Raw genomic sequence first — 24087 nt, forward strand, 5'->3', positions numbered from 1 at the left:
ATACATGATCATATCGCGTTGTGTGAAATGGAAAATTATTATGTAAGTATCTAACTGTTTTATGGCTTGTAATTGTTTTGTTTTTTCAAATGTAAATCTTGTCTAAATCTTAAAAATTATTATTTTGTAGGTCCTATTAGAAATCGCTGATGTTAAGTTTTACATAAGATGGAGGAACAGAAGGTTAACGGTGACAAAGAAGAGCATGGGTATAAAGTCAATCAACCAGAGGAAATAAAATTATATGGAAAGAAGCTCAACCTTTCTGGGGATGCTTCATTCTTAAGGTGGAAGAGTTATAGTGCAAATTCTCATGTAATACAAGAAAATACGGGTGCATCGTTGGTAAGAAAATAAACTGGTCAGTTTTTGGAGCGATTTGTCATCATTTTTAATAGGTACTTCAGTGTATGTTTTATGTTTATATTAGAACCTTAGCTTGTAATTAAAACAATAAAATGTCTGAAAACTTAATGTCATATTATGTCTTTAACTCTTACAGAGTATACAATAGTTTAATACATTTGTTATTATAAAACTTATAATCAGTACTAGATGTTCTAATAACGATATGGGACACTTTAATAACAGTTATTGCTATTATTTCGTAAAGGGTATAAAAAACGTTGTATACTAGTTATGCAATAATTTAATAAAGAATAAGGTTTATAGTCACTATGCAACTGTGCTAGCAATACACGTTTTATATCAAATATTCACCTGTTTAACTGTCACATATAGTATACAATGGTCTTATAATGGCTTATAGAATTCTAATAAAGAATAAAGCGCACAACTTCCAGTGCATGCATTAATCACAGTTATTGAGTATCTTTGCAAATTTGCAGGACAAAACACGAAAGGTGCATTTACTGATGTTTACATATTCTCCGTGATCTTTCATTGCGAAAAATTAAAGGATGGATCTACTTATTCTATTATTATCTGACTAAAAGTGCAATTTCTTGTCTATAAAACGCCAGCATTAATTAGAAGGCAACAAATATATTTTTTAGGATTTTTTATACGAAGAAAGAGATTAACAAACTTTTCTTATCTAGTACCTTTGCAGTAAACTAACAAACTTTGAATTCTATTTGATGCCAATTTGAATAATAGGTTTTCTTTAAAATTTAATACTGTCGCGGTAACCTTTGGAACCCATGCAGGGTGTAATTCGAATATCAATCTTTTACTCAAAATGTGCAGGAATAGAATGAGATCAATGGAATCAAATCTGACTTTTTACAAATACTTATACAGCAGCTTGAAGAGAATCTTTTAAATACCCATTATTGAAGTTTTGTCAAATTTGTCAAAAAAACTGGAACCTACATTTTTATAAATAATTCCCTTTTTCTTTGTCTTTTTGAAAATGTATCCCATTCTATATATTCTGACCCTGTAGCATGTGATGTCACTAAATTGTTGCTGTACTATAGAAAAGAGTTTTCGAGTAAAATTAAAAAATAAAATTCAATAAATTGCTACTGAATATAACAAATGAAAGAAAGTTGTGAAGTTCTTCTTCAATGCAAATATTTGTTTTTTAAACACTAAAGATGACTATTTAAAACCTCCAATGAGTTTGTAAATACTCAATAAAAAAGAACAAAAAAATTGTAAAATATCACAGAACTATATATTTGTACTACTATTACTTACTGTAAAACATCTTAAATAAATATCCTTATTATTTAGAAAAATTTATTGGAATCTTTTTAAGGATATATAGGTACCTATCAAAACCTTGACAATTTTAAGAAAAGGGCGAAGTTCATTCATTCCCCCAAACATGTTAATCACTTTAATGATTTATTGAAATGTGAAGGTCAGTGGAGGTTTTTTAAAATTGTAGTCATATTTTGATAAAGTATAGAACCCGTACTGTCCTTTAGGAGATAATGTCTGTGCTCTCCTAGAGACCATTTTTGATGAAAAACCATCTTGTTAGTGTCACATTATTAACCTACAATATCATATCAACATTATCCATAAGATTATTGAAGTAGTTTTGTAAGAAATCCATATAAATTTGGCCCTTGAATGGTCCGACAAAAAAATGTGGTTCAGTCTATTAAGAATACCACATCAATCATTTAAACCCACCGATGTTGGTAATAGATTTCCCGATGGTAATGTGGATTATCAAAAAAGTTTAATAGTGACTGTTTGTCGATTTCAGTACTGTGAAATGTCGCCTCATCGCTAAAGAGTACCTACATAATGAAAAAACTGTGGCTGATTATTATTTATTGCTCTTCTGTCCCATTCACAAAACTCTACTCTATGTTTTCTGTTATCTTCAGAAAGTTGTTGATTCAACATAAGGTGATACAAAACACACCGTTTTATAAAAAAATTGTATATCTTTGAGATGAATTTTATATTGGTCTCATATAAATCTTTGGAACTTATTTCATTTGTCTCATACAAACGTGTTTTGTGTTATCTGGATCAGTGGGGGATTTTACCCACCAACTAATTTTTTTTGACAATTTTTAAGCTCTAGTATGAATAAAAATAAAATTAAACTATTTTATTTATGATTTTTTTTATTCTGATGCTATATAACAATCTGCTGATAGTTTTTTTGAGACTATCAAAGAATCTCATTCCCACACTTCCCACATTGTTAAATATTAAACATATTTTTTGTGCTATTAAACAGTTTATAATTATTATGTTGTTAAATTACATTACTTTTGTCAGCCAACATATTGAATGAGCAGTTCATGTTTCACACTTGCTTCCCACAAGGCGTTAAAAATTTTAGCAAGATATTATTATATTATTATGATTATAGATTAATCACTAAAGCTCTTCTTGATCTAAAAAGTTGAAAGACTAATGCAACGTTAAAATACTGGTAAAATGATAGCCTACAGTTTTATGGGATACTAACAATTCAATTTTGTAGCCATTCTAATTATAAGGAAGACATAAACGTTTACACAGTTTATTTCAATAATCACAGAACCTGTGGGAACCAAAGGACATGATTCATTGCTTAAAATATCTGTATAATATATGTACGCACATGATACCTATTTACTAGTATGCTTTTTAGTGCCTCCTGTCATATATTGTACGAAACTTTTAATTGAGAGGAACAATTTTTTAAGACAGAATTTTGTCTGAAAAAAAGATATTTTACACGTAAATTACATATAACATTTTTTCTGTTATCAAAAAGCATATGATATATTCTCCTTATGCATCAGCACTAATTTCTTATAAATAAATAAACTGAATTGAATTGAATTGAATTTAGTTACAGGTAACCCGATAAACAAGAAATATATAAAGAAACAGCGGTATAGTTTACTGTGTAGAACATGTACAGGGTGATCGATTTAACTGGAGAAATGAGTTTTTCTGGGAAACGGCCAAGAAAAATAAATTATTTTTGAAACTATTTTATTTTTACTTACTTTTACTAGAAGTTAGGGCAGAAATACAGAAATTATCTTTACGACGCTAGGCGTCGCGGCGCTTCAAAAANCTTCACTGTGGCACTTAGGTATAATATTATTTGTCAGTTATGAATGGTACCTATATTAACTATGCAATGTTGAAGGATCTTGCAAAAAATTATCAACATCTAAGTTTTTATTTGAAAAAAAAAGAAAAACTAAATAAATAAGCACATTTTAAATGAAACGTCAATGAAATTTTGAAATAATTCATAAAAATGTTTACTGTTATTGTTGCAATATACATCGCAAATTAATTTTTATGTGATGTAGTTAAATTTTTATGTGGTGTAGTTATGTCTTTTGTGTTTTAACTTCAAGTTTCGTATTCTAAATTAATTATTTATATAAATAGATTAAATAATAATAATTAATTTTGCACTTTGTGGCAATGTTTAACTTTATCGTTCAAAGTTTTGTTTTTATGAAGTTAAAATTTGTGTTAAAATTATTACATATATAATTATTATGTAATGTTCATGTAATCATATATTATATTAATTACTTAATATAATTTCAGTTCACTGTTAAAATAAATTATACAATTTTTTAAACTGAAATCCGTCACAGTACATTAAAATTAAATTTAACCTGTACGAAACTAAAATATTAAGGCTTTATTCAAAATAAATTTCTTGGCTGGTCATGGCAAATCAGCAATTCGTTGCTTGCACATGTACATATTTATAATCATTTGATGTGGAAAGCAATTCTCAAAGCGTACGGTAGATGGACGGATGTAAAAATATATACATTTCGGTAAATAACATACGTTTCTCATATTAAAATTTATTTCTAATTGTATCTGCCCGAAATCTTAATTTAGATATTAGTTTTGTGGTGATAAGTCTACGTTGTATACTGGTGTATGAAAAAAATAATAATTGGACGATTTAAAAAAATATTCCTCGTAATTTTGACTTCCATAAAAAACGCAGAACCAACAAAGATACATTGGGCTGGAAAATTTGTCAATAACCTCAATAAACCAAATGAAATAAAATTCAAAATTATATAGAGGAAAAAAAACCTATTTTTTACTACTACTATTACTTGGATGTCATCTTAACTATGTATTATTCCAAGGTCAATATTTTGAAAAAATATATATTTCTCGCAATGCCGCTCTTATGCTATTTAATTAATACCTATTGACAGGTTAATATCTCTTATTTGCAGTAAATCAACGCCTATTCAAATGGATTTGTTTAAAATACATATTTAACGTAGTATATATGCAAAGGAGATAGGTTGACCCCGTAGTATACCGCAACGTAGCACGCCCAATTTGTATTTATTTGTTTTAAATTGATGTACATACCTACTATCATTGCCCTTACCTGTTTTGAATGCTTTGCATAATGGCACTTATAACGGTAAATTAATTCGAGAAACGACAATGACAATTAAAAGAAAATCAGATTGAAAATGTATGAATTATTAATTATAGTCTATCCCGAAGAAAGTCAATTTTATTAATTTTTATTTACAAGATAGTATATTTTGCAATAAGAGGTAAAATACTGTTTCTCTAGCGCATGAACAATAATGTAAACGAGCCGCGTTAGCAACGAGTGAGGCAAGTTCAAGAACGACAAAAGTATTTATCTCAAAAGAACACATTGTATTCTTTTCTGGTCATATATTATTTAAGTTCAAATAAATTTAAAACAAATTATTACAATGCGAATTTTCTTTATTGTTGATGTCACACAGCAGACGACATCTGTGAAATGTTATTTTATTAAATTAAAATTAAATTAAATTATTTTTTAATTAATTTTAAGTTAGTACAGAAATGTTCCATTGAAATTGATTTAACTAATAAAAGGTTAATTCAAAACTGGATTACTATTTTAATTAAGTAAATCACAAGTTTGGCATTTTCATTTTCATCTATAAAGACAGAAATAGGAGCCTACCTGTTACAATTTTTTTTAATGGTGTGAATATAATTTAAATGGCAAAATTATATCCTTTCCATCTTGACTGTTGATTAAGAAATTTTTTGAAATATAGCATATACATACTTCATTGGGGCATTTGTTCCACATTTATCCTACATCAGAGTGGCTGTCTTGGGTGAAAATGAACCAATTTATATAATTTTTTTTCACTGCAGCCATGTTTTTGTTTATATCCTAGTCTATTTAAATTTTTCTTCTTGTTTTATAATTAAATTAAATATTTTTTACGATGTAGATGTACTCAGTCTCATTCAAAAGTTACCATTTACCTGTAAATTTAATTTTCAAAAGTCTGTATCTCAGCAGATGATGACTTTTTAGTAGAGACCAGGTTGGTACAAAAAATATTTATTTGAAAATTTAGCAAAATAGTGAAGTTTAAATGTATTAACCCAGCTTCAGATGATGCGGTTACTCGCCAAACATTTGTCAAACATAAATGTGACAAATAATTATGTCATTGAAATCTATCGTCAATTTGTATCATACACACTGTGGGTAGTGATGATATACATGAGGACATGGAGATATCGTCCCAGTTGGATATTTTTAAACGATTACATACAATGTATACACTTACTTCGAATATTGTGAAATTATGCTTCCTGTAAAATAAAAATGTACGACATTTACTTACATTAAGAGACAGTTATTGCCCAGGTATTAAGGGACAGTTAATAGTCCAAATATTAAGAGACAGTCCAGATATTAAGAAACAGTCTAGACATTAAGAAACAGTTATTAGTTAACAGACAGTTTTGCCCAAATATTAATAAATATTTGATAAATTTTTAAATCTTCAGCTTATGATAAGTCGCCTACAAGTTGAGAAGTAACATCGTCAATAGGAACAAAAAAAAGCGGACCCACCACCGAACCTTGCGGTACATCTATCGTAACAATAAAATCGTCAGGGCACAAAACCACGACATTCAATGAAGTTGCAATCGATTATGTAAATAAGATTGCACTCAATAAAAAGTTCAAATTTATATACCTTCAGTAAAATACTGCGGCATGTGAAGAATAACAAAAGTTTGGTGGAGTTATTTATTTGGAGTATGTTTTTAGTTTTTCCTGAGTTTATTAGGTATTTTGATACCTGTGAATAAATTTAAAAATAACTTGGACTTACGTTTCTTTGTCGTACAGTGATGTGTATTTTTATTTTTCATTTGCCTGCTGTCTTCGGTTAAGCTTTGTGGTTAGTAAAAATTGTTTAATAAAAATATTGTTAACTGATCTATTTGACGTTCTTTACAGGTAGGAAAATATTCAATAAATAGGAAAAACTGAAATAGTGAAAGTAAAAAAACGGAGAAAAAATAATAACAACTTTGCAACAGTGTATCAAACAAGGTTTTTTTGAAAACTGCTTCAAAATATTCTTAAAATCTGCAAAAAGGGTAGTAAAAAATTTAACAATAATTACCAATTAATTTGACGTTTAAGAATATTAAGAAAAATTAGTGTTAAAATATTGCAACTTACTGTTAAGTATGAATGAAGTAGAAAGTGAAATGGAAACGGTAGTTTCAGGTGATATAGAATATTTGTCTTTTGAAATATCTACAACCACAGAAAGTGTAAGACAATCTTAAACACAGAGTGATTCAATCATGTCATTAATTTTAACCACAAGTTCGGTAGGCCTATTAAAGACAGAAACTCGAAAATAAATTACTCTACCTTTTAAAAAATAGGCAAATTACCCCTTAACTCCCGTTAATTCGACGTCCTACGCATCGGCAGACTTCGAACGTTCGAAGGTCGAAGTCAAAGTTGATTTTTTACCCAGTCGTTTAGAATTTTGGAATAGGTTTCAAAATAAAAGTGCAGCTGATTCTAAAACTTTAATAACAAAGCTATTGCGGAATGAGTTTTTTTTAGCCGTAGTGCATTTTACATAGGTAGTTCCATACTTACTAAAAAGTAATAACTCACACAATAAGTATACGTAACACAAACTGAATAATTAATTGAACATATGTAATACTAAAAACTCATGTTCGACTATAAAACGTTAACAATCTTAAACAAGCTAAATTGTACAATCTAACATTCGAAATGTAAAAAAATATCTTATTAATTCATGCATCTAGCTAAAAAGCTGTATTTATTCGAAGTGGCTCCTTACGGATTAAAAAGGCCTTAAGAGCTAGGTTAATAACCACATATTACAGTAGGTCGAGATTCACCCTTGATAAATCTTTGTGAGTCAGCAGTCAGGAGCGGTTCCGAAAACGGGAAAATATTTTTTTCATGGTGAATATGCATTAAACATTTTTTTTTATTGGTACCCTATTTTGCTTATTTAAAGCACGCCCCAGAGTGTTTAAATCCAACTTTTAAAAACGCGCGTGTTTTAAAGTTACCATGGCAACATCAAGAACCCGAGAAACGTCAAGTCTAAATGTCACCTTTTTAATTATTGATCTGACAGAAGTACCTTGTAACGTCAAATAAAATATTACTAACAAATGTTTCAAAAGCTTTATTCAAATATTTAACATCTTAATTATTTAAATGAATGTGAAATGTGCAGTTGGTATTGTTTGAAATATTAATACTTCGGTTTTTTAAATCAGATCAGAACTAGTAATAACTGTGGTGATAGCAATTGATCTTATGTGCCAATACAGTTACAAATTAAGTTTTGTTTTCTCGTTTTCATGACAACGAAAGGTATACTGATGTAACATCACAAATTCAACCATTTGACATTATAATATCCATTTATACTATTTTAATCCATATTCGTATTCTACTCATTTTTCCCATTATCTTCTCTTAAAATTAATGACATTATGGCTGAAATGATATACTGAGATTAAGAAAACGTCCGAAAATATGTCAATGGTTTATTTTTATTTCCTACAAGGTGGTGAATGCGAAACCTACAACATTATCCTCAGTTTACTTTGCTAAAAAGTATATTGAAAGTTAAAGAAAATATTGATATAAAAGTATTCTTAAAATTGATGCTATACTTGATGTGTATATTCGTACAAGACATAGAAGACATTTTGTGACTACCATTAAAATTGCTGACAGCAAGACACTTATTTAAATGCATTTGTCATTTCATATACAGGGTGTTAGTAAATAAGCGCGACAAATTTCAGGGGATGATTCTACATGAGAAAATAATGGCAGTTTGCTTATTAACATATGTCCGCAAATGATTCGTTTTCCGAGATATGGGGTGTCAGTTTTTCTTAAAAACTGACGATTTAATTTATTGCTCTGAAACCGGTCGAGATGTGCAAATGAAATTTGATGGGTTTTAAGAGGTAGTTATTGCACATTTTTTGACACGCAATTAAGAATTTTATGTTCATCATTGGCGCACGTACAGGTAATAATCTCAATTTTTTTAAAGAAAAAAATGGTACGCCACTGAGATATTATAAATTCCGCATTTGTAAAATTTTCCATTCTTTTCGATAAAAGAAAAATTAATTACTTATTAACACTAATGTTATAGCAAACTAAAAGCTTAATAAATTAATAATGACAAAACGCTAATTTGACATTTCTTAAAAATATTCGTATTTAACAGACAAATGTTGACTGTAGCCTACTAGGTAATGTATTACAGAAATAAAAAATACGATGTTTTATTTTTTTGCATCAAAACGGCGCCCTATACGAAGAAAAGGCAAGAGAGATTTTTTGTCACAAATTGAACGAGGAATTCAAAAATGATTTTTAATTTGTAATAACCTAGTGGCGTACAATTTTTTTCTTTAAAAAAAAATTGAGATTATTTCCCGTACGCGCGCCAATGACGAACATAAAATTCTTAATTGCGTGTCAAAATATGCGCAATAACTACCTCTTAAAACCCACCAAATTCCATTTGCACATCTCGACCGGTTTCAGAGCAATAAATTAAATCGTCAGTTTTTAAGAAAAACTTTGACACCCCATATCTCGGAAAACGAATCATTTGCGGACATACGTTTAGAAGCAAACTGCCATTATTTTCTCATGTAGAATCACCCCCTGAAATTTGTCACCCTGTATATTTTATGTTACAACCTCAAGAGAAATCGCTACACACTGTAATAAAATGTATGGTAAAATTTCTCGAACTTTCCGTGGCAACCTGTTGCCATGAAATGTTCAAGTAAAATCCATGTATAATCGATATATATTTTACAAGTTTTGTTTAATATTACATAAATGTTACATGGATTTCACTTGAACACTTCATGGCAACAGGTTACCATGGAAAGTTCAAGGAATTTTACCATACTTTTTATTACAGTGCATATTTGAAATTGTCACATTGGAAAGACTATACAGGATGCTTTTTAAATACTGTTTTGACAATTTTAACAATTCTACGACAGATATTATCTCCATCAAAACATATAGAGATTGGAACACTACTTCAGTGGCGGAATAGTACGCTGAAGGTTATATTGAGAATGAAGTTCAAGTTTTAAAAATAATATCTCTGAAAATATTTCAGGATTCACTTGCTCCGTTAATATTGAGACGATAAGCCAAAAGAAATTATTCTTGCACCATAATTGAGAATACTTTGTCCCATGGCCTGAAATAAACTTAATCCTCTGTAAAATTGGGAACATCAGTTTCAAATTTTCGAACAAAGGAAATAATGATAGTTGATTAGTTTTATTTGTATAATTTGTTCAATTGATATAAATAAATTTTCAAAGATAAGTGGCGATATTATTTATCCATTTAAATTAATAAGGAAGAACTGTATGAAAAATACTCTTGTTCTAGAACAGAACAGAAACAAAATTAAAACGTCATCATTTTCTAACAGTTTTCTATGAATATAACTGAATTTCTGAAGTTGATTTTTAAACTTTGATTCCCCGTAGCAATGTGTTTCAACTCAATCCCCTTGTTTGAACCTCACACACATCCCATATTATCAATTAATTACATTTTCAATTTTCAGGTACATCCACAGCAAAGAAAAACCCTTCAAATGCACGGAGTGCGGCAAGGGCTTCTGCCAGTCCAGGACCCTGGCGGTTCACAAAATCCTCCACATGGAGGAATCGCCCCACAAGTGCCCCGTGTGCAGCCGATCCTTCAACCAGAGGTCAAACCTGAAAACCCACCTCTTGACGCACACCGACATCAAGCCGTATAACTGTTCGGCCTGTGGGAAAGTCTTCAGGAGGAACTGTGATCTGAGAAGGCATAGTTTAACGCACAACCTGGGGGCCAGCTCGTCCGCGACCATTCTGCCCAATCAGACTTTTAGTATAGACTCGCTGATGAGCAAAACGGCAGCCGCGGTTACTAAATAATTTTATAGTTGCATCACGTTCTCTATGATGTACATGCGTATATATACTGATTGAAAAATAGTCAACGTCTTTTGAAAACCGTGGATTGTGAACTCAGAATTACGAGTATTTCGTTGGTAAGAAAGATACTGTTACGCGAGATCTCAAAATGTAGCAAATTGTGAAAATGTAACTGAGATATTTATACAAGGTGGCTGCTAAAAATAATTGTCATAACTAAATTCCATGATGAAAACTAATGAAGGATGTTGATGTTAAAAAATTAAACTTTAACCATTCTTTGGAAATTTGCACGGTAATTGTTTTCTAATTTTACATGATATCGTGTATCTCTATTACCAAGTGTTGTTTTAATTGAATGAATGCAAATGTCATTCGATCGAATAGATCACGTTCTTTTGTTATTGAAGCTCGGAGCAGTTGCTTGCTCTAGTCATTTGATCTCTCTAATTAAATCAAAAACAAGACCTGATTGCTATGTTGCCACCTTAGGAGCTCCTCAAGGTTCTAAATTAAGTGCCTTACATTTTTATTATAGGTATTTATAAATGATTTGTTCATTTGTTTTAAGCAGTACCAAATCATGTCATCTATTATTTGCTGATGATCTACAAATATGTACAGAAATCAATAGTATGTAGTGTTATAAGTTACAGAAAACGCTAAATGATGTTACTGCGGTAATAATAATTATTAATAGAACATACCTAAAAGTCAGATTTTGTCATAGATAAGCATATCCTTTAATATTTGATCATAACATGGTAACGAAATTTAAAGCTTTGGGAGTTCTGTTAGATAGCGAACTCACATTTTCAGTGGGGTTTTGCGTTAACAAGACAGTTTTTCAAATATTGATACCTTAGAATTGATGTACATGTATGATATTTGTGAGGAGTAAATTGGATTATCTTTCATATGGGCATTTTTTTATCCAAATTATATATGTGCAGTATAGAAACGATAAATGAAATAAAATATGTGCTTTTTAGAACTATACATGTACAACCAAAAGTAGTGCTGATTAGCTTATTTTGTTTTCCTTGATTGAGCTTGATTTTTTACTGTTTAGAAGAAATTGTGCCGCATTGAACTTTTTATTTAATCTGTTGCAGCATCATAGTGATTCTTCCATGCTAATAGACAAATTTAAATTTTTACTCCCAGTTGCATTACTTCCAGTTACATTGACATTCTATAGTAATGATACTAAAACCAATGGTTTAATAGATCGTCGGTTTTATCAAGTTTATAGTCAGTTTTTAAGCAAATATTTCACTGTTGTAATATTAACTATGACATATAAATTACGTAGTTTATTGGTATAGAAGAATTTTTTAATAGCTAACATATCACCACTGTATAGTGTGTCGTTTTGAATTCTAGATATCATATTTTTAAAGTCACTACTTTTACTTACTATTTTTTATGTTTTAACTTAAATTATTACTTGAATTTATTTTATTTTCTGAGTGATTCGATTGGTGAATATAAATAAATTAATTAACAAACAAACGAATGAATAAACGAACAAACAAAGACACAAATTAAAAGATAAATGGATATGTCGCTACAGGGATCCTTCTTGTACTAAAAAATAAAAAAAGTTCTGCTGCTTCATATCCAGGAAATACACGATTTCCAAGAAAAAGTTATTCTAAACTTTTTTATTTTTAATTAAACATGCTAAGTAAGAAACAACAACGGGAGGAATAGAATGATAGTATTATGTTTTGTGCAGGGCGATTAAAAAAACGAGATTTTGGTTTTTTTTTAATGGATTACACCGAATTTTATTTCATATTTAAATATAATACATTTTCAAACATTCATGGATCTATCTCTAATAGTAACAAATATAAGGGCATATTACACTCTTGGCATGTTTTAGTGGCAATGTCTTCCTTACCATTAGAGGTAGACCCATCAAACATCGTATCACTGTAATCCTGATATTATTTTTAATGACCCCTGTAATAACATTTGCACGCCACTTAGTTTTTCAGTTCAACTGAAACTATACCTCATAATAGAGATCCAAGATATTATTGATCAAGCAAAATTAGAAAACAATGTGTAGTAGGGGTATTACTAAAACTAATTTTATTTTCTTAAATTTAACATCCTTTATGTTGGGAACGAAGCTTCTATCGACAAATTAGATGGGCTACTTTCATCGTAGAATCAGTGGTAAAATTTAGTCCATCCTATTAGCAAACTTGATGAAAATATCAACAGATTTACAGATAAATGTGTTTCAATACTAATTATGTAAACCCAAAATTTTAATTCGAGTGATCAAAATTATTAAATTCCTTTAAAGGATATTCGTCGCACAGTAATGAAAAAATTATTTATCAAATTCAAACAAAAATGCATCAACTTGTGACGGGGTACTGGTAGCTTTTCCACTAAGCACCCTAGGAAATATAAAATAATTCATATAGGTACCTCTTTCGCAAAAAAAGCTAGAGAATATTTTTTCTATAACTAAGGTTTTCAACATAGCATAACCATGACAAATTTGAAATATTTCCATAGGTTCCTTGACAGGAATTTTTCTTATTTTCTCCGCTCGAATTCAAATTTTGTGTTTGGTGAATTAGAGCACTGTAGAGGTCTTCTAAAAAAAATAAGCGCAAATTCTAGATATGTAATTAAAAGCCATTTAAAATTTTGAGCTGGCTTCTAATTAGAATTTCTGTAAGTACTGATATTTCTATGAAAACATATACAGTATGGCCCACCGAAAATTTTAATTTTTTAATAAAAATTTGGATTGAGCAGTTTTGGTATGTAGAGATAAAAGTATAGCTCAATATATTTTATGAGCTCAAAAGTTAAATGTTTTTTTTTATCAGGAAGTTTTTAAAAGTTGCCTAAGGCAATGGCGCTGCATAATTTTTTAAAAATGTACCAAAATTGCAAAAATCGAATTGTTAGTAAAAAAGTTTGAATTTGATTTATTTGCCATCCAATTCGCATACAATTATTTTTTCCTTCTTTTATTTATGCGTTTTCAGAATAACTTTTTGACAGTACCTTAAAAGTACTGGTTTATATCAATATTAAGTACACGACTTCATAAATTTACTATATTATTTTTTAAGTACAAAGGAATTAGATCTGTTACAATATATTTTAATTATAACGTAATGAAAGCATTGCTCTCAGAATTAATGTAAAATGCAATCGACAAACTGTTGAAATTACCAATTTTATGTCTTTGATTTGTAATTTATTTAAAATAAATGTTATACATCTTATACAGATCGATCTAAAATATTGAAAATCACTACTAAGCAACAGAATATTATCGATTTATAGAGTACCTACAGCTGTGGACAAAAAAATTTTCAGGTTGGAAACTTTTTATTGTTCACATCTGTACGTACGAAGAAACTAATAAATATGAAACAACCTAAATTTAATAGATTTATTGCTGTACTTGTTTTAGATCACTCTGTATAGCTCACAAATAATTAAGTACCATATTGCAATACAGGAAGGTCAGGGTTAAATAGACGTATTATTTTTTAAAATATTATTTGTTCGTCACTCAACCCTTATTGCATAGTACAAGTTTTTTCTCTCAGTGTATATGTTTCTACAACTCTGTTGAAATGTTTATGTGGAGTTTATTTTTGAAGTGTATTTTGTGAGTTTAGGTTTAATTGCTGTAAATAGACTTTGTAAAGAATCGTTTTTATGTATTGCGTATTTGGAGTGAATAAAATATATTTTTCGTCTCTCACGTCTTTTCTTGAAACAAACATTTAAGTGCTATAGGTACTTCTATAAAATAGAAAAAATGCAAGCACATAGATATTCTTGAAGTAAGTTAAAATTAGAACAAGATATATTCTTACAATTTAAGTTTGTCCTTGAACAGCTACGAAATGTATTATACAAAAAATATTTATGCTGTTATGAAACCATAAAATTGAAGAATTAGAGACATTTCTGATACAATAATTTTTATATCAACTTTTAGATCATATCTTCACTACGAAATAAAAATACAGAAGAATTACAGAATTACTACCACATATATTTCAAGCTTTTGCACACTTCATTAGTCAAAAATATTCAAAATTTTAAATATCAGGTCATATTAAAGAATTAAAGCTAACGAAGAATTTAAAAAACGATACTCCGATAAAAAAATATTCATCCAATGTTATTAATCTAAATAATGTGGTTGCTAAAGTAATCTAACAGTTACTAGATTGCTTTATAGTAGACTACCTAGAACCTAGATCATTTAAATATGGCTCTCAAAAAGTTTTAATACACAATTATAACATTATATAATACTGTAGGTATTAACAAAATTGAACCATTATTGCATATCAAAGATCAGGAACTTCTTGGAAACTTGGTCCTTTATAAATATAACAACTATTTTCCGAAACCAAGCTCCAAGTGTTTTTGATAAAAATCTACTAGATTTTACCAGTAAAACTGTTATTCTACATGGTACAGATTTATGTTAATACCATATGTTGCTTTTAAAGAAAGCTATGGAAAACACACTCAAATTCAAATTGTTTCACTGACCATTTCTGGTGAAAATAATTTAAAAATTGTTATAAATCACTAACCACCCACTACGTTTCAACGTTAGCGCGCAAATTAATTTGATAACACCAACTGTAATCATCCACACAGCGTAAAATAGTGCTATAAATTCATGGACGTAACCTTTCTCTAACAGACACATTCACCTAAGGTACTTACGTTATATTTATGCTCTCCATTTATGGTAACTCCCAGCTATAGAGTCATTAACACATTGTAAGTAAAAGAGATATCTACATTACTATTTTTTGTACCTTAAGGTTGATTTGGTGAAAGCGAATAGATATACAGGGTATTTTTTAAATGAAGTAACACGAATGATAAAAATGCTTGGTCAAATTATAGTGTTAGAAAATGTTTTTTTATTTATTTGTGTTTGTATTCGTTAAATATTTCAATTATGACGTTTACTTGTACAAAATTTTGTGACGTAAAAATTAGTGAAACAATGTAACGCTTAAATTATAGAAATTTTATTGTAATAGTCTTTTTGCTTTTTGTTCTATAGCTACTTTGGTTATGATGTACAATATTATCAATCACTGAACTAATATCTTAATAAAACTTCATTGTAGCTACTTACAGATTCGTTGATTGCTATTTATGTTGGTGGATTCTCTTAAAATCTTGAAATCTTTGATAAAATAGAATAATGCACCATTGCGATTATAATTTTTTTAGATAGTTTCTGTATCGCAGAATTGTATTTGCTATTTAATAACCCAAAGAACAATTTTTGTTGTTTCAAATAAAAAGGCTTTATTTTTATTTTTTTTCTTCGAGGTTTATTTAGGTAGGTTCAAATTTATAGGTCCAATTGGACCTACAAATTATTTTCATTCAAAAGACATGGTCTAGGACCATTTTCGAGAAACAATGTTCAATATTTAAGTTCAAGATGTTTAATTTCGATAAAATTTTGTTTAATGGTACAAACAAATAAAGGTAAACACATGTTTTAAAATAAATGTGATATTTTTTTAAATTCCCCGTCTTATATCTTGAAAACCAATTATTTTAATCATTGGTCGATTAAGGTTAATCTGAAGGAATAACGTCCTGAAGTTGTGTAAGAAATCATCTGTATAATTTCTAGTATTATTTTATTACAAATCTTATTAAATATGGAACAATGAAATTTTTATAATAAACTAATAACTAATATCTAAATAAAATATCTAAGCTGTTATTTTATTCCAGGCGCCTTCTAAACAATGGCATCTCCAACAGCTGTGTCCTGTTGGTTTTTTAAATACTAAAAACAACTAGGCTACTCGCTTGGCTGCTAAGAGGATAAAAATAGAGAGGCAAATAAATTCATTTTAACAGTTTATTACAGAAAATACATACACCTTTGTGCGGTTGCTTTTCATGTGGAGGACAAAATGGTGAACTGGCTCCTGGCCAGTGACTGGCTCTTAAAGTAGGTCCGCACTCTACCCGATTCATCAAGTCTCCGGGGTTTAAATATTCTTTACAAAATGCTGAGTGCATTAGAATTAAACAACGGAATAAGAATTGGGAACAATGACTGAGTCAGTCTACCAGGTTATAGAGAGAGAGTGAGCGAGATCGACATAGTACAAGAGTCAGATCAATATGCACACAATTTGCAACTGAAAACTTTTCGTTTCTTTTAAATCTATTGCGTAATACTGACGTGTAATTGATTCCAATTAAATATATTTATAAATTTTGTTTTATGAAGTGAGTTAAATGAATATTTGTACTTAAGGTATTATTGTAAATTGTAAAAATCTATTAAAAAATATGTGTTCAAAGTTTTAACTAGGTATAGTTACAGGGTGATTATCTTAAATTTTGAATATTACTTTTTCTCTCTTTAAAATACTTATAGTTGACATTATTGTTTGAGCTAATTTAGAGTATTCCAATTCCAAAAAATAAATGACACTATTCTCGATGCCGTAATACCAAAATAAACCTTGGATGAGATGCATACATATCTGATTTAAAATAACTTAAAAAATAACGAAGTCAGTGGTACTACGATATTTTAATATTGCTGGCCATTCTCGTTCATAAATTACGTAAAAATTTAAATTTTGTCATGAGATTAAAAACGCAATGCGACTTCATGTACTGCGACGGAGAACAGAACATGCTTCTCAGTCGTGTGTGTCTAGTCTACAGTTTCCATACCGACGAAACGTAATCTAATCTAAAGAAACGCGCATGCGAGATTCCTGTGGCTGTCATTCATTTGGACGATTCTGAATCGCACTAAATGATGTCACAAAATCGGTCTGCAACAAATAACCGTTTAAAACATTTATTTTATGCGCCTAACTGCTGATTAAATACACAGGTCAACAAGGGTCAAGAAGAAGACACACTAATATGCATTCCAGAAGAATTTTAGTGCGCTGAATCCGAATCTGGCCGCAGAATTGCTCTATCACGTCAGGTTTTTGAGATATCCTAACCTAAAAGTGCAAAAACCACTGGTTTTCGTCATATTTGAGGTTATGTACTAATGCCATATATTCTTTAAAAAAAAAACATAATTTAAAAGTACAAGGCTGCCTCTTTCGAATGTCGTTGAGTTTGCTCAAATATTTTTTTTTTCGTTGTGATATCACATGCTGAAATTTCTAAGTTTATCAGTTTCTTAATATGCAAAAATCTACTAAGGATCCCTTAGACGTCAAACAGTTTATTGCAGTTCAGAAACTTCTATTATATTATATTTGAGCAAATTCAACGGCATTCGAAGGAGGGAGCCTTGTACTTTTAGATTCAATGTATTAGTTTTTTGAAAAAGAATAGATGGCATTACTACATAACCTCAAATATGACGAAAAACAGTGCTTTTTGCACTCTTAAGTTAGGATATCTCAAAAACCTGACGTGATAGAGCAATTCTGCTGCCAGATTCGGATTCACCGTACCTACATCCTTCGGAAATATATATTCAAGTTTCTGCTTCTAAAAAAAAGTTAAATTTTGTTGGTCTGTGATGTCAATTAACAATCTCTTCGAGATAAATGCCAATAGACTTCTCTAAAAAGCGGTTTTCGGGATTTCAAATTAGTACAGAAGTAGAAAAGTGTTCGAATTTACGATCCCATAACCCTATAAACCCGTCCTTTGATAACCCCATAATCCCATATGTGCAAAAGTTTTTGGCAACATGGGTCTGATTCAACAGAAATCTGAAACTACATAACTATGGGTTGGCAGGCTTCCCTAACACCCATAACCCCGTAACCCTGTAATTTTGGGTGTAGGATGATGTATGTATAACCACGAAACTCTAAACAAATTGATTCCCTAGTAACTACATAATTCCTTAACGCGAGACAAGCAAGTTCTTGTATATCCATAATCTTGGGCATATAGATTCATGTTACAAAGGCATTTAGGCTTTTTCTCTTTATAACGAGCGTTCAAATAAAAACGTGGTCAAGTTGGTTCTGAAAATTTGGACGTAGGGCATAGCGTATAGCAAATGAACTTAAACGTCATCTGTCAAAGCGCTATATCGCCACTATCAATTTGAATATTTTCGTTTTAAAAAGCGTTTAAAATGGTGTTTTCTCAAGAACAAAAAGTGTTTATCATAGAGTCCTACTTTAGAAATGGACGAGATTGATGGAATATGGAAGTATTCTATTGAGGAATGTTTCATAGAATTTCAAAATCAATTTCCCGGCGTTGTTGAGTACAAAATTTTTCAAAGTGCAGTTCAGCGTTGTGTTAATGTTTTTCGTGAAACGGGCAGTGTAACAAGAAAAGAAGGAAGCGGCCGACCTAAAAAGCGGACTGAAGAATTAAAAGAAAATGTCCAACAAATAATGGAAAATGCGCCAAGAACTTCTGTACGTGTTTTATCACAAATGGTGGGAGTATCAGTCGGTACCTGCCACACAGTGTTAAAAAAAGATTTGCGTTTGTTCTCCTATCGTTTAACTTGTCAGCAAGAACTTCATGAAGACGGGCTGTATTTTGTGAATGGTTTTTAAACAACTACGGTGAACTTCATAATATCACCTTTTTTTCTGATGAAGCCTGGTTTCATTTAAGTGGTTACGTAAACTCACAGAATATGAGAATGTGGTCTTATGAAAAACCAGATAACTTTTTTGTCGAGGGCCCTCTACACGCTCAAAAAATTGGAGTTTGGTGTGCTCTCAATCGAAGGAGGATTTATGGACCTATTTTTTTTAATGGTACTCTTACTGCGCAAAGGTATAGAGAAGAAATAGGGTTGTTGACCAAATTTCAAAAAGTAGATCATATAATTCTACACGTACTAATTAGTGTGTATGCACAATTAGAGATTGAGGAATGCGTCGGAACAGTTTTAAAATAATTATTTAAAACTGACTTTTTTATAATATTTCAAAACGGCTGTGACGTCATAACCCTTGTAGTGAAATTATGTGTAGATGATTGCGTAAAGGAAAAAAAAAATTGGAGGAAGAAGATGCTCTGTCAACACTGTCAGTAGTGTCAGTCTGTCAGTGACATTGTTGCATAAAATATTTTCAAGTCTACGAGTTATTTTCCTTAATCATTGAATTCCTTTATTAAGTAAAATTATTATTTAGTAATAATCATTCCTTCCCTTCGAATTAAAGCAGTATGTGTGAAACGGAATTTGTGAAAGCTACTTCGCAAATTTTACCGAAAATTGATATTTTTATGATCTTGAATTGAATTTTTAAAAAGAGACGACCGTTTTAATATTGGCGAAATCAGGGGTATAAAAGCAGTAAGGTAAGGATTAACAAATTTAATGAATTATTTTATTGTGTTTATTTATAATAAATAATAAAAAATATAAATACTTACCTGTATATTTATTTACGGAAAATTATAGTGCAGTTCGGGAGTGTTATGGAGATAATGCAATTGGCTATGTGGAATGTGGAACAAAACACCACTCTAAGTTTTGTTGAATCCATTACAATCAGGAAATTAATAATAACAATCACAAATACTCTTAATTGATAGACTGCTGTCACTAGTGTCACTATTGTCACTTTTGTTTAAAGAACAGGAAACAGGACAACAGGGTTTGATGGACAATTTTGATATATTTTCTTCTTCTTCAAAATTATGCAAAAGGATCGCTACTAGCTTCTTATTCAATTGCCCATTATGACGTCAGACTAGTTTTTAAGTAACACAAAAATTAATAAATGATTTCTACCACTAATTTGTCATATATTTAAAATTTTATTATACAGACAGGTTCTTTTATATAAAATCTTTGTATCAAGAACAATTTGTATGTGGTTTGTTTTTATAGTCAACAACCCTATTATCGCTCCTTTTGTTAACCAGCTGGAAGAAAACGAAATTACAAACTTTTACTTTCAACAAGATGGCGCAAGGGCACATACGGCAGGCGAGACGATGAATAAGTTTTCCAAAATCGACTAATAAGTCTCAATGCTGAACATGAATTTCCACCGAGGTCATGTGATATTACGCCGTGTGATTTCTTTTTGTGGCCTTACCTTAAAAACACTATTTTTGAACTGCCTATTCCTGATTTAAACCATCTGCAGGCTCGACTTATAGACAAGATTCGTGAAATTCACAATACCCCGAGCATCTTAGAAAATGTCTTTAATTCTTTGAGGAAAAGGTGTGAAAAGTGCTTGGAACAAGGAGGGGGACACTTTCAGCAGCTGCTTTAATTTATTGTTATAACAAGGAGGGGGACACTTTCCGCAGCTCCTTTAATTGCTTGTTATTGTTATCACGATTATTTTTTAAAATAAAGTTATATAGTCATTAACGTTATTGAAACTGACAGCTGCTATACAGCTCGTTGAGAAATGAGGTTAAGTTGGTCGCTATAAGCTACTCCCTACGTCCAATGTGTCAGAGCCAACTTCGACCACGTTTTTATTTGAACGCTCGTTATCTACACTAAAAAAAGTAATCGTACTTTCTTGATTGTATAATCGGTGATAGTGAGTTTTTTACGATAAAAATCTTTCAAACTTGAGTTTAGGAGGTTATAGGATTATAGATTATGGTGCAATGAGATCCTGGATTACAATATTTTTCCAATCACTCACTCACTACTCAAGTCAGTTTAAAATCTCGAACAACGTTTTCTAGAGGAATTTTTTGATGTTCGACTTTAGATTCGTCTGTAGTGAGACATAACGCTTTAGAATACACTGTTTTGGACTACAGCCCAGCCCACTTTTTTTTTACTGTGGAACGCTAGTATTAACATACGAATGATATGATAACTATCATTTTTAGTCATCTGGCAATTAAAAACTGATAATTGCGATTTAATATCTTGCGAAAACAACAGGAACTAAATCATAAAGCTATGTTGCTGAAGCATTAAACTTGAGTAATAAATAGGGCTGTCAGAGAGAGCTGCAATTAAATGGCGTGCCGCGACATGCGTGAGCCGCTGCCTCAGAATGCTTTTCACGTTCATGTCACGTTAGTATACTGTTGCTTTGTTATCGTGCAGATGTTGCGTAATTAATTCCTATCTGTTTATGGTGGTGTATTGTAGACAATTGAATTTGTTTGTTGCTTTTAATAAATAATGCGTACGCCTTATCACCTTTTTGAATAAAATAAGGTGACGTTTGGAAAAGTAAGTTATCGTTACACTTAAGCTGTTTTGGTTATTAGTAATCTTTGATTTTGAGCTTCATGAAGTTATAAACAGTTTTTTTCTCTTCGAAGACAATAGAGATTGAAATGTATGAAACATTACACATTTATTTTAATTTCCAATTAATTAGACGTATGGTACTTGTACTACGGACGCCCCGTACATTTACACCTTTTCTCGGAACCCCCACAAAATAACCGACTAAACAATGGTACTTTCCGCTTTCAAAAATAAACGCTGAGTGATGAAATATATCTCGACCAGTTCCCCGAGTCATCAACTTCTCCTACATCAAACTTAAGTACTTCTAATAGCCGGCGAATACACATAAATTATATTTGTGCAAAGTACGAACACAGCCAATAAATTCCAGCCTAGGTCTGGGGCTACACGCGGCTGTTATACCGCGTAGGAAATATCATACCCTTTCAGGGGCATATTTTATAGTGACAAGTATTTCACATTGCTGGAGATTTATGGAATGGGATTGCGATATATTATGGAAATTATCTGGCGGAGTGGTGTGTTGGCTGCACACACGTACAACGCTTCCATGTAGTCGCGGATAATGTGCGATATCCCCTGTACCTCTATAGTTTTAATGATTGCTAATCGAATAAAAGGAGTCTGCATTCTTTGGAGCCACGCCAGACAGTAGTAAAAATTGAAGTAGGGGCAGTAAATAATAAACATCAAAACTTCAATGTACTTTTTAACAAGAGAAAATTGTCTGGCTCATAGTTCGGCCCTTTACTGGTTTTTACAAAGTGTAAATAAGTTGTACGAAAAAAACCTTCGTCTCCTCCCTGTTCAATTATGGCCTTTTAAATTGAGTGGTGAAATTTAGTTTAATTTTTTTTACATTTGGAGACGGTTACAAAAATGGCACTATGTACAACGCTCACACACACTATGTACAATAGTCACACTTTGTACAACACACTATGTACAAGAATCACACTATGTACAACGCTCAATCTGCAAATGAACAAGCTCCGATAACTAAGCCGTTTGGTTGGCTCTTTTAAAATTTAGTGCAAGGGCGCCACTATATGTATCAAGGCAAGACGTAAACATTTGTCTGTTCAATACCATTTTTAAATATAAGGGAAAAGGATACTTAAAAAATAATAAATTTTAAAAACATTTTAATACAATCCTTAAAACTTCAACTTTGACAAAATTTAAAGAAGAGAAAAAAACATTTACAACGGTTATTGAAATGAAAAAAAAAAATTCATTAAAGTTCAACTTATCTATATATTGTCTGAACAAGAACGGTGATTGTTATTAAGTAAGTCCCTTCGTCTTACCTAACTTGGTGTGAGTGACCAGGTGGATACAGTCGTTAGGTCTAATGGGAAGGTTACCATAATAGACTATATTCTCCAGATGATGGCGATGATAGTGATTGAGTCTCTATCAGCTAACTTGTCTGGGCTTGGCTGAGAACGAAAAGAGAATTACTTCAATTGTACGTGGGAGCGCAAATAGCTACACCTGCCGTGCTGACTCCCAACTGTACCATTCAAATAGCTACAGTAGGAAGCGACCTGCCATATTGCAAGTACTTGTTGCACGACTGCCACCCACAGAGGGCGAAGACAATGTTTTAATTGTCAGTGTTGCGAGAAACAAGGCCAAAGGCTCCAAGGGCTATATGCCCCTACCGGCATTGAATTATACTCGCAACAGGCTACCTTCGAACGACCCTAGCTGTTGCACTAGGTGTTGCGAGTGTAATTCAATGCCGGTAGGGGCATATAGCCCTCGGAGTATTTGTTTCTCGCAACACTGACAATTAAAACATTGTCTTCGCCCTCTGTGGATGGCAGTCGTGCAACAAATACCTGCAATATGGTAGGTCGCTTCCTACTGTAGCCATTTGTATGGCATAGTTGGGAGTCAGCACGACAGATGTAGCTATTGAGCTCTCCCGCGTACAATGTATTTTCTATTTTCCAGCTGGTTCGTTCGTCGATTGTCTCACCTATGACACACTGATGAGAACTAATAAGTCCGAAAACGAACGACCCTAGCTGTTGCACTAGGTGTTGCGAGTATAATTCAATGCCAGTAAGGGCATATAGCCTTCGGAGTAGTTGTTTCTCGCAACACTGACAATTAAAACAGAGTTA

The 24087-nt window shown here is 31.2% G+C and overlaps 1 protein-coding gene across 1 annotated transcript in view; it reads left to right on the forward strand.

Moving 5' to 3' along the window:
• LOC108910268 (protein sister of odd and bowel-like) overlaps positions 1-10743 on the forward strand; it is a 50613-nt gene extending 39870 nt beyond the window's left edge. The window contains exon 2 of the mRNA XM_018714823.2: positions 10386-10743. Coding sequence (XP_018570339.2) covers positions 10386-10743 — 358 coding nt within the window. The remainder of the gene's footprint in view (positions 1-10385) is intronic.
• Positions 10744-24087: the final 13344 nt, after the last annotated feature.

The sequence above is a fragment of the Anoplophora glabripennis genome, unplaced genomic scaffold (assembly GCF_000390285.2).
Source record: "Anoplophora glabripennis isolate ALB-LARVAE unplaced genomic scaffold, Agla_2.0 scaffold436, whole genome shotgun sequence".
Classification (NCBI taxonomy): Eukaryota; Metazoa; Arthropoda; class Insecta; order Coleoptera; family Cerambycidae; genus Anoplophora; species Anoplophora glabripennis.